Here is a 13,234-nt window from a genome sequence, read left to right on the forward strand (position 1 = left end):
CAGCATAGGGGGCTAGAGCAGGAGAAATTGTGTCTCCACTCAGGTCCACCTGGCAGGGCGAGGGCATAAGAACCAATTGTAACCTGTGTCCATGTGAGTTCTCGCTGGAAAAATGTTCTTTCACTTTAATAAATTTGTAAAATGTCTGCTGTTCCAATGCTTTTCTATGGCGAGATGGGAGTGAGGAAACTGTGACCCTATCATTAATACAAATATAAGTCTCTGATGTGGATAAAAATGATTGTTTATGATCTGTCGGGTTTTGTAACATAACTAATGGACTGGATCTGGAACTCTGAATCTATTCTCTCTGTTTAACATCAGAGTCAAATTATGCAGGTACTATTAGGTTATACTTGTATCAAACCAGGAGCTCCACTTATAAAACTGTCAAAAACAACTGATGAGATTCAACCTCTCAAATTCTGCCACACATTCTTTCCAACACAAGGACATATTCTCAAGCTCTCTGGGGGTTTCAGTGATGGGCTGTGTTGTGTGCATGCTCTGGAGTACCTGTAGGCAATCATCTCTCTTCCACTAAATCATTAGCCAAAATTGATTCTTTCTGGTTACCAAAATGTGAATGAAAGTACTGAGAATATTGGGGAGGAATAGGGGTCAAGACCTTAATCTGCGAGATATCTTGAAGACAACAATATTACCATTCTAAATCCCAACTCCACCTGGGTGCTATGTGGAATGATCTATGGTTATTTGATGTAAAACCTAAACATGTTATCATTATCATACACTCAAAGGACTGAAACAGTAGAGTCAACTATGAGTCTACTACTTAAACAGCCAAATGAACTAAATAATAAATCACATGTTTCTATCGTGAAAACTGATCTTGTTTAAAGGGAAAATACGATGGAAATAAGTAAAAGCATTACAGAGTATTTGCTTGCTGCTAGCATTTTCCCATTTCCTCATACTTAAAATTACAGATTTATAGATTATTTTAATTATGATAGAGTAAGTGATAATTTTAGATATCATTTTACTTTTTCTTCATATTCAACAATTTAGTGAGGTGTTACATTAAACTGATATGACACTGCTAATGAATACATTGTTCTCTACAAATATATGGTCAGTGAGAAGTGGACTAGAAAAACTTATAATTCCCACCCCATCCTCCATCCCCCAACACACACACACACACATACACACACACACACACACACACACACACACACACACTTATTTTTTTTGGAAGATGGGAGGAAAAATTACCTAAAATTTCCCTGCTTTGTGATTTGGCAGCAATCATTGCTAGCTTTTCTCTTTTGAAAGTGGTATTTTTCTGCTCATTGGTTGTGGCTTTGAATGAAGTCCTCTAGCATCAGTTCTGGGCAGGTTACAAATCATATCATACTTTTAAAATTTCTCTTGAGAGGCAATATAGGCAATATTTTGAAAAGAAATGAGGTTCCTAAGTTAAATGGATACAGGTTTTCCATTTGCTTCGGGTATAATATTGGGAAATAGTTTAATTTTTTAGAGCTTCTATTTTCTTTTAATTGCAGAGCCAAAATGGGTCCATTCTAATCCCCATTGGATGCAAAAGTTCAGAGATAAAATAGCCTTTACCATGTCCAGCTCAGTTAATTGTGGTATGACAGTAATAGTCGTAGTAACTGGAGTTGCTTTTGTAACTATTGTCATCTTACAGCCTCAGGGCCTCATTCAACTAAATCAACTTAAGGATGTAAACAAGCAGCCAGACTGGGGACATAGGATTCAACATCAGGTTTTTCTCTCTACAATCCATACTGTTCAACAGATACCGTATAGTTATGGTATTTTGAAATTTTAGATTTGCTTAATGCTGGCACTATGCATAGAGGCACTTGATTCTTAATGGGATAGTGTTTCCAAATTATATTTTATAATAGTTTTGTCATTTTTTTTCGGTAAACATGCTGAAATGTTACCTAAAAGGCACATTTTATCCTGAGCATATTGATTTTTTTTTTAAATTTGCTTTTGAGGGCCACACCCACGGCATATGGAAGTTCCCAGGCTAGGGGTTGAATTGGAGTTACACTGCCAGCCTACACCACAGCCACAGCAACACAGGATCTGAGCCGCATCTGCGACCTACACCACAGCACATGGCAATGCCGGATCCTTAACCCGCTGAGTAAGACCATTGATCAAACCCGCATCTTCATGGATCCTAATCAGGTTCGTTACTGCTGAGCCATGAAGGGAACTCCCATAGTGATTTTTATATACTAACATCGGGGAGTCATTTCAATGACTTAGCTACCTGACTGCCTACCTGCTGCTTCAACTGTTTTTTTTTAGGTATTTCTGGTTCCTTGTTCTGTGCATTTGGTTTAAGGTAATCACCTATTCTCCATGAAAGATGTTTCTCAAATGTAGTAACTACATGGGTTAGTTCTGTGCTTCTTTCAAATCCCTATTATTGCTAATAAGGGTAACCTTAATATCTTAACTAGTGATGTGTACTCTTTTACATCTAAAATTTAATCAAACGTATTAATTTCATAAATGAAATTGTAGAAATAAAGCATTGTTTTATAATTTATCCTCATATCACATGCTAATAGGTAGATTTAGGAATATAGATTCAATAGGGTATGTTAGTTAATATTGATTTTTAGCCTGATCTCTGCATTTGTTTCTAATTAGTAAAAGGTTCTTTTTCTACCTCAGGGAGATTTAAACCATAACAAACTGGGAAAAAAACACTGAAGTGTGATCCATTTTTCTTAGACCTATATATACTTAAAGGCATTGAAGATTTTAGAATACAACTTGAGATCGTGTTATTTATTGGGACAAACTATTTACTAGTTTTACATTACGTGTATTAGATAAGTATCATGATTCCATAGAAAGCATAGCAGTGTACCGAGAAAGGTGCTAGCCCTTACAGATGCTGAAATACAGCAATAGTTCATAGACTTCTTAGGGGGAAACTAACATTTTTTTGTTTGCTCAGAATTTGGCCATTATATTTAAAGGTTTGATTCATGTGAAATGCTCTAAATGCAATTAGAAAGTAACCTGTAGCACATGTATATCATCCACTTTGCAGATTTCTGTATAAAGGTTCTACCTGTATAAGAATCACTTTACATGGTAATATTTTTTTTCTTGTATTATTCTTACAATTGTGGATATTTGTGAAAAAGAGGAATGGCATTAGTGCACTGCTAGCCTTCAGAATAGTTGCTTACTTCCTGCCAGCATTAGGTTTACACTGCCATTAAAACCATGCAGTTTCACTGAGCGTGAAGCTCTTCCTGATGCGTTCTTACTTCATCTTCACAACAACCCAGTAAAGAGGGCAGGCATAGTGGATGCTTCCTCATCCTGAGGAAAGCCCTGGGATAAGAGAGATGAAAGGTATGGCTCCACTCCCTCCCACACCCCAAAATGAGAAGGGTAGCCACTCTTCTTACCACTGAGATGAACTTGCCTGAGAGTTTTCCTGGAAGTAAGCCAATCAGAGCTCCTGAGGAGAGTTTGGGGTTCTTTCCTACCAAGGCAGCAGTAGCTGTGGGCTGTGCTGTGGCAGTGAAAATAGCTGGGCATTCAGAATCCAGGGCCAGCAGAGGCACCTTGGATATCCTCAGTGGACCTCTTTGTTTCTGCCCACTTTTCCCAAGGTTTTTCCAGTCTCTTCCCTCAACTAGCCATCTCATCTTCTTCAGTGCCTGCCTCTCATGTTTAATTTAAAGAGAGTGGGTTTTGGTTGTTTGCACCCCAGAATGCAGGATATAATAAGTATTGCCATTCTCAATTTATAGATGAAGAAATTGACCCTTACTGAGTAGGTAACTTGCTTGAATTGTAGTTATCTAGAAGAGCCAAGTCTAGAACCCACAAACTTCTATTTAAGTGTTGTTTCTTTCACAGAGCATTGTTTTGCCAGTTACCTTAAGTGACTTCTGCAGGCAGTGAGGTGTGCTTCCCCCTCTGTGCCTCCTTGATTGCAGTGCTTAATCCTATTTCCTGTTTTAATGCTTATCTGCTTAATGTCAAATGTGCCTGTCTACCACACTACACCACTGAGCATCTGGAAAACCAGGATTGTATTATAGTCATCATTTTCTCTCTAACGTACACTGGAGTGCCTGGGTGTATAGTCAGTACTAAATCAAGATTTTAATGAATGAGCATGCAAACGACTGCATAAATTATTCAATTAACGAAAACACCAATATGGGTTTGAAGTTGATGCTAAAAGGATAACATTGATTTAAAAAAAAAAAAACTACTATGTTTGTTACCAATCAAACATTTAGGCTATTTTAAATAAAGTAACTTGCCTCAAATACTTAAAGATGTTCACATAGCAATCATGTATTCCATGCCTTCTATTTTCCAAGCTCTTATTACAGAGATAAATAGGAATTAGTCTCCTCTTTAAGAAGTCTCACAGACTGATGGGGGAAATAATTGATTCCATAGCTCAGATCATGGAGCTGTGGGAAAAAGAGCTGTGGTAATCTGAAGAATGATTAGAGGAGCAGGCCCACCGTCAGCAGTCATGGGAACCACTAAACTGTCGTGGAGACCCAGCTCTGGGCAGGATGCTGTGCACATCAAGGTTAACAGCCAGAGCCCTTTGAAAACTAGAGAAAAGCACAATGTGCTGTGCCTTTCCAGAATGTTGGGAGATTTGCTTTTTAAAAAAGTTATCCACACTCTTATTCAGACATAATTATTTTTGAAAATATTATAATTGAGGCTTGTTATTAAAAATTTAATTTGCATTTGCTATGTATCATATGAAACTAATAGCTAAGACTATATTTGATTTGGCACTAAGGTGAAAATGAAGATAGAGATATGTCTGTCTTTAAGCATTAAAGCCCAATACAATCAAAGCAACGTATTATATATGTGTGTGTGTATAAAAACATAAAATGATATAAAATCATATATATGTATGCATAAAATACATATAGATATAAATTAGGATACAAATGTATTAATAAAATTTCTTTCTTTACAAATTATGCACACCAGTAGGAGAAATATTTGACTTCATAATGTTTTGTATCATTTTCAGACAATTACTACGGTACCCCGAAGCCTCCAGCAGAACCAGCACCACTATTATTAAATGTAACAGACCAGATACTTCCTGGAGCCACTCCAAGTGCTGAAGGAAAACGAAAGAGGAATAAATCAGTGAGCAACATGGAGAAAGCAAGTGTAGAGCCTCCTGAGGAGGAAGAGGAAGAGAGGCCTGTGGTCAATGGAAATGGAGTAATAGTCACACCAGGTTAGTCATGGACATTGTTATAGGTTTGTCAGCTCTTCAAGATGTAGATGAATATATCTTATATCCATGTGTTCAAATGTACATGTTTTATTCATATATATATTCACATATATATATTCAGATGTGTATAAATATATATGTACATATATGATTAAAGTTATCATCAGAGAGATTATAATAGCAAATGGAAAGGACATTGTTCTTATATCTAATTTATTAGCTTTAATTTTAACATATCAAGCAATTCATTCAATTTCCTCAATTTTTTATTTCACTTTTACCATATTAATGGCAATATAGTGAGTAGTTTAAACCTTAGGCAGTGTTACAAGTCATGGATATGATTGTGTGACATTGTAAAGTCTTTGTTAATTAACACTAGATACAATCTATCCTTAGAAATCTTACTGTATTTTCAGCTCTGTAAATAGAGGTTTTGTCATGTGATTTAGTTAACAATTTCAGTGAATACAGTCCACAAAATAACTGTAGCTACAAAATGCCCATGTATTCATCCCTCGCCCCTACTACCCAATATGGCAATTAGGAGAAAGCATTTTCATACATTGACTTTGTGACTGCAGTTCCTCTTGAACAAGGGAGAGACTTGTTAATCCCTTTTACTTGTCATTTGTCATTTCACATTTATAAAGAATATTAAATAGGTCTAAAGTGTGTTTGTGCAAGGTAAGCATTTTCAATTTTCTTATACTTATTACTGAAATAGTGCCAAAATTTTTATTTATAAAATAGATTTAATTATACTTATTCATAATTAAATGTTACCAAAACAAAAGTTTTTCCTTCTCTTAGCCTATAATCTTGCAGTAAATTTCCAAAGTTCTGTTTTAGTTATTTAGTTTTTTAATTGTGGCATATCATTATTCTAATAGGCATTGAAAATCTAAGTGATATGTTCATACTGTTAAAAATGTACATGAGGTACAGTAGAAAATTGACAGAACACTGTAAGCCAGCTATAATGAAAAAAAAATCATTATATAAAAAAATGTTAACACATGTACATTGCATACATATTATTTCCTATAACTACTTTGATGTCTGTGTTTTTACTTATCACTGTATTGCTTCTATATTGACTAGTATTTGAATTTTCATACCAAATGTTTTTATCAAAGAGATGTTTCATAAGCTTTTTTTTTTTTTTTTTTTTTTACCTTCCCTATTCATAATACCTGTAAAATGTTCCTCACTGAACATAAGGAGACCGCAATCCAAGCTGTGCCAGTCCAGGTATAAAACTTGGCAAAGTGGTTTTATCTTGGTCACTCAGAGGAGGGTTAACTTTCCCCATTAATATACTTGTTAGAAACTTACTCTCTGACCCTAGCAATCACTCATTTTTGGGTACAAATGCTAAAAATCATTATAGATACACAATATAATTTGTTTACTTTAAAATGATCTGGTAACTTTCAAGCGATTAGGTACTTTCTCTTTTTGATTCTCAAATTCTCTTACAAAATGTTTACTTTTCATCATGTAATGTATTTACATTAAGTTGTTAGGATATAGTTTTCTTGGTTGATCTTTGATGTGAGATAACAGTTCAGGTGAGTGGAAGCAAGTAATCATGAAGCAATATTTGGGTGTCAAACAGCAGTTATAGACTTTCTTACAGGTTAACACCTTATAGTTAACATTTTTAATTATGTGGCCTTGGTTAGGCCCAACTCATTGATTTCTATTTCATTTCTACTCCATATAGGGCAAATCAAATGAAGCATTCTTGACCCACAGATTCTTAAACTAGACACTTACTGAACTAGAGAGCACAGTGATTCTGGAAAGCTCCATTCCCTTCTATTTTTATGCCTAGCGAGTTTTTAAGGCTCCAAGGAAAATAGACTGGTTTCAACTCCTTCTCCTTGACCAGCCCTAGCCAGGTGACTGTCCCCGGACTTCTGAGCCGACAATGAGATAGGACAACAGTGCAGCCCAGCTCTGGGATTTCTGGATCCAGAGAAATCCACAACAGATGCCACAAACAGCGGTTTTGTGAGCCTGGCTTGGCAAATGGTCTTATACTATTTTTTTTCTTATTATGGGATATAAGAGACATATAAATTAGGCATCTTTTCCTCCAATGTTCAAAGATGAAGGAAACACTCCTGAAATAGAAAACCGGTCCATTAACCCTTGTTAGAAATCTTTAACAATTCCCATTTTTGAAATGTCTTAATTTTTCTCTATGTTTATCCAAAAGAAACTTTAGGATTTTCTTTACCCCTTTCTTAATACACATTTATCCAACTCTTCACCATTTGAACCTCATCACATCTTTTCCCATACAGCATTTTTGTCCTGCCTTTGTCTTCTTCTCACAAACATTCATTGGATATAGGACACTTTGAACAACATTGAGAAAATTGCTGTTTAATTTAATTAACACTGCCCTGTAAAAGCCTATAATGGTAATTAATATTGGACATCAATTCAGAGCATAAGTGGTATAATCAGTGAGTCACATTTGGCAAGTGAGCAAAGCTTGCTAAGGTAACTGTTTTATTACAAATAATATTGATAATAGTGGTAACAAATAATATAATAATTAACTTCTTTTGAATCTTACATGCCCTAGGAACTCCTTAACCTTATTAAGTGTATTAAGTATATTCATTTAATTCCCCTGTCAGCCTTATTAGTTATTTACCCTTTCACAGATTGGGACAGTGAGGTACATTATAGTTAAATAATTTCCCTAGTAACCAGAAGTCATGTTTAGGGAATCTGGATCCAGAACCCATGTTCTCAGCTGCTCTATTATCCTGAGTCCTATATTACCAGATAGAAGCATAAATATATTTCTTAGCAATTATAGACACATGACCACTTTTTAACTTATACTTCTTTAAACATGGGGTTATAAATATTTACCCACCAAAGACTTCTTATTTCTTTTGTTTCTGCAAATCATGTACAAGTGAACTTATTTCCTTCTGTGGACATAAAAGATATCTGGGGTTTTTTTTGTAGTATTATGTGTGCATATAAGTATCAAACCTACTAGTATTTAACTCCTTATAGACCTTACCAAAATGAACTGTTTTCTCTATGTAAATAAAGATTTTAGAGTCTTGAACTTAACCCTATTACTTATTTTCTCTTTTGAATAACCCTATTACTTATTTTCTCTTTTGAACTATGTTTATGGTTAGAATTATGTATTTCTTTTCTTTCAGACCATATCTATATAAAGTTAGTGACCACTTTTATATAGGTTATTTCTCCATGAAGATATACTAATATTATCAATTCATATTCACATATATGAATATTTGTTATATGGTAGATTCCCTCTTTTTGCGCAGAATTACATCAAACACAAGGATTTAGCCCATACCCCGTAGAAAAGCCATATAATAATCTTTCAGGGTCTCAGATCAAAAATGTTTCTCTGATGTACATCACTTTGCTAATGGTTATCAGTGTAGTTCTACCCTGAGAAATATACATTTATCATTGTAAATAATAAAATTATGGAAATAATAAAATATTATTATTACAGTGTACTAGGCACATAGGACATTTGTTATCTCTACTCCCATAACCACAGTATTTTTGCTTAACAAATGAGTTAAACTTAAGTCCCTTAACCAAGATAAGGATAGCAGAGTTGAAATCTGAACCCAGGAATACCTGAACTCATCCCCTCTCTACCACATTTCCCTGGGTTGTTAACTATGTTGAGGAAGAAGTGACTCCTGACCTTCATAAGGTAAATCAGAATCCTGCACCTTGGTATATTTCATCTATATTGTATTCCATTATATTTGTCCTTCCTGTGGTTCATGGCAGTGATGTTAGATCTAATGCTAGCAAGAATGATATAGCCTTACATCATCCTAGAGAATTTGTTTTTAAGCTGATATTTAAAATTCATAAGCCCTAGTTGTAAGAGCTGCATTAAAATCCTTGTCTACTAATTTGAACATCTGGATCATTTTAGGATTAGTCTCCATTGATTGCCTTTCCTTTTGCATTTGGTTTGTATTTTTCTGTTTCTTTGTGTATAAAGTAATTTTAGATTGTATCCTGGACACGCAAATAATATTTCATGTAGATTCTGGATTCTGTTAAGTTCTACAGAAGAGTGTTGATTTATTAATCTTTAAGTAAAATACAAAGAGCTACCTCATCGTAAATTAATTAATTATAAAATTCATATGTGCAGGAAACCTTCCCTTAGCATCAGCCTCATCCTATATTTAGACATCTTTATCATGTTAGAATTGACATCCAGCCCTGTGGCTTCATATACTGTAGATTTACCTGCAGCCTTCACTTCTCTCCTGTATTCTGGGGCCATATTTCTACCTCTGCTTGTTGGACTGCCCCATCCAAGCAATTCTTCAGCAATTTAAATGCCACACTCCACGTGAACTCCTCTCCCATAAAACAAAGAAGCAAAGCAAGTCACAAAGTCACTTATTGGCGATTTCTTTAATTCTTTCTTTCACCCAAATAGCTCAGAATTTGATGCTTTTCTCTGACACTGTAAATATAAATTATTACATCTAGGAGATCACTGGGCCTTTAGCTTTCATCTCTTCCCTCCTAAAATCATTGTTCCATCCTAGATCACTGCCTCATCACCTTATTTGTGGACCACAGTCCCCTAACTGATCTCTGTTCCTCCAGCCTCCCACCAATCAAATTCCCTGTTACTCCTTGACCAATTAAAGGTTCTTGAGCCAGCATTTGGTCACTATCCTTCTCAAAACCTGAATGAGCTTCTATTTCTACCACTTAAAATTCTTGGACAACCTCTCAGGTCCTCCCACATTTGACTGCAACAACTCTGCTATCTTTGGCTCCAGTTATTTCCCCACTTTACTCTCTCTTTGACATCTCATGTTCATACAATACCTTCCCCTGTCTGATAAGTCTTGCTCACATTTGAACCTCCTATGTTTTTATTCATAATTCAGATTTTTTTATATTCTCTAGAAATCGCTTATGGACTCTCACAATGAAAGGTTGAGATTGTCCATTTCTGAATTAATTGAAGTACAGCTTATACTTTTTGTTCGTTTAGGAGACATCGGTTAGCTGTGTCCTTGTAGGTTAACTTTTTATAATGTACATGTATGTTATTCGCTCATATATTATAAACATTCCCGGGAGAAGGACTATTTCTACTTTTTTGTTTACCTGTCTCAGTGATTAGTATGTCATTAAATATTTCAAGTTCTTTGTAAATATTTATTTTTCAGTCAGCCAAACCTCTTGAGAATGTCAGAGTTTTATTGTAACAATTTGATTAGATTTATTACATGCTCATTTTACACTATTCAGTGTCCTCAACATGCAGTGTTTCTAAGTTGGAGAGATATGAGATCCCTGATCTTACATTTCTTCAGAAGTTGTTTGATAATGAAAGAAAGAAATATATTTTAAAATTTATGTTCTTAGTGATGAGAATTATTCAATCTCTCTAACCGTGAAAATGGCCCAAATAAGTGGTTAATAGATCAGTAGATAGATTTTTTTTTTCCAGTTGAATTTTTCTGAAGAAACACAAATCTTGTAAACCACAGTGACTGGGCTTGGCTTTGTTGGATTTCTTTTATTTCATGAATTATCTGCTAAACTTTTCCGGAAAGTAATTCACTATTATATTGTAGCTTCCCCTCACCAGCTATTAGTAAGCCTAGCACAAAGAATTAGAAATGCATATATATTTGAAAGGCAGCTAAATCTCTCTGTTAATACACACACATACACAATGCCAGGAGAAACAGGGCCTGTGAGAGCTACCTTCACCAACAAAGGGAATACAGTATGTGTACACAGAGCTGCCTTCTCCAGGCCCCCAAGCCTGCAATTAGTGCAAATGAACTGCATCTCCCAGAGAGCAAACAGAGTGTCCCTTATGTGATCACCGAGTGTCCTCAGCAATGATCTCAGTTCACCATTAGGGACCCGCATCCAGGTCCTGTGCCGCTTGGCACGCTGACTGTGCATGCACCATCAGTCCTGGTTCTGTGAATGAGGTCCTGTCACTGTCAAAAGAATTATGTCCTCCGTAGTGAATCTCGCTGTTTTCCTGTGAATAATGGCGCACTCTGAAACCACCCAATGCCTACCCCCTGTTTATTTTTGTGTGAGTTCACAGAGACTGTGATGTGTGTATCCACTCAGATCTTTATCTTTTTTTTCCCTTTCTTTCTTTTCTTTTTCTTTTTGAAGAGGCTTAATTTTATTATCTTGTTCCCAAACACAGTACTGGCACTTATAAATGAGGGCACTCTATGTTTTCTTAAAAGTATTATTCGAATGTTAGAATTGTCCTAATTATAAAATACTCTGAGTATCTAGGTGTGATTATAAAGTAGCAAGACAATCATTTTAGAGTCTGTCGTTAAGAACTTTAGTAATAACTGTATCTACAGCACTGGAAAAACATGAAATCATGACTAGTTTCAGGAATGTCATTTGGAATCAAGGCAGACTCACTTTGTGATTAAACAGCAGTGAAGCACTGTTTGAACCTCTTCATGCCCTCAGTCTGATTCAGCGTTTTGGGAATCTTGCTCTGACCCTTTTGTAGAGAGTGTTTTTCTGCTTCTCTGACGGTTTATACCATGTGTATGAGAGAGATCTGATACATGAACAAGGAATGCACAGCAAGAACAACCAGGGTGTCACTGGGGTTTGTAGAGCATGCACAGAAAGCCTGTGGACTAGTTGAAATATTTGTGTCTTCAGGTTCTCCAGGCAATGCTGGAGCCTAAGCTTATTTCTAGTCATGGTCATCCATTCTCTTTAAGTCTGATATTCAGCCTGTAGTCTTTTTTTTTTTTTTTTTTTAATCTCATATCTCTCCTTAAAGAAGTGATGATATTTTTGGTGTAAAATCTCAGCTACTGTGTTGTCAGTCAAAGAGTGCTCTAGTTGTTTCTGGTGGAGGGCTGGCTTTATTTCTGAAGAGGAAAGGTCTCTGGATAAGATCTCTCTGGCCACTCAGAGATAAGGGGGTAGCAACTTTATCTTTTACTTCCTAATTGACTTCTTGTTCTCATCAAAAAATACCTTGACTCCAATTTGGCTCTAAAGAATAGCACCTGAATTATCAAGATCAGAACTTTAAAAAGCCTTCTTCCTTTTCTCTTTCAATCTCTTTAATGTTTCTAAAACTTCAGAAGGTGATATTATGTTTCATGGGATACTAATCATTTGATTTTTTTTTTCAGAATTTTGAAAGTAAAGATATAAGAATTTTTGTACATGCACATCTGAGCATTTCCTCTCCTATCTTACTTTGGTCTTTGAATATTTTTAATGCTTGTATCATTTTCTCTCACCTTAAAGTTAGTTGAGGATTTGGGGGATTTGTTTCTATATGATAGATGATTCAGCAGTAATTACATGATGGGGAAAATCATACAGCACATATAATTTCAAAGCTGTGAGGATTCATTTTACTGACAATATTCCAGTCTGCTTCTATTAAAATGTTAAAAATCAAATAGAAGAAAACATAGTAATAAAGGCAGCATTTCTCCCCTTTCAAGGGAAAATACTTTCCTCTACTGATACTTTTTTACTGTTACTTCCCCAATACAGCTTTTTTTTTTCTACTGTACAGCATGGTGACCCAGTTACATATACATGTATACATTCTTTTTTCTTTTGGATTAGGAAGATGTGGTATATATACACAATGGAATACTACTCAGCCCTAAAAAAGAACAAAATAATGCCATTCTACTAATACTTTTCAATTTAGTTAATGTCTTGAGATTTTTTTTCCTTGTTATCTTTCACTCATCAACCTTGAATTTTCCTATTTTCATAATTCCCTGTATTGTTCTTTTAGTATTCCAAAGAACTTATAACCAACAATGGATTTTAGATATAGATGAAAAATAATTTTGAAGTACTGAATATGCTTTCTTAGTAATTCATATTTTCCTGGGTAGGCTCCTAAAGAGATGA

At 35.2% G+C, this 13,234-nt stretch overlaps 1 protein-coding gene across 14 annotated transcripts in view; it reads left to right on the forward strand.

Moving 5' to 3' along the window:
• The window catches only part of MAGI2 (membrane associated guanylate kinase, WW and PDZ domain containing 2), a 1,324,507-nt gene that overhangs the window by 835,345 nt on the left and 475,928 nt on the right, over positions 1-13,234 (forward strand). For all 14 annotated transcript variants that reach the window (XM_021102528.1, XM_021102530.1, XM_021102529.1 and 11 more), the window contains one exon: positions 5,057-5,272. In XM_021102528.1, coding sequence (XP_020958187.1) covers positions 5,057-5,272 — 216 coding nt within the window. The remainder of the gene's footprint in view (positions 1-5,056; positions 5,273-13,234) is intronic.

The sequence above is a fragment of the Sus scrofa genome, chromosome 9 (genome assembly GCF_000003025.6).
Source record: "Sus scrofa isolate TJ Tabasco breed Duroc chromosome 9, Sscrofa11.1, whole genome shotgun sequence".
NCBI lineage: Eukaryota > Metazoa > Chordata > Mammalia > Artiodactyla > Suidae > Sus > Sus scrofa.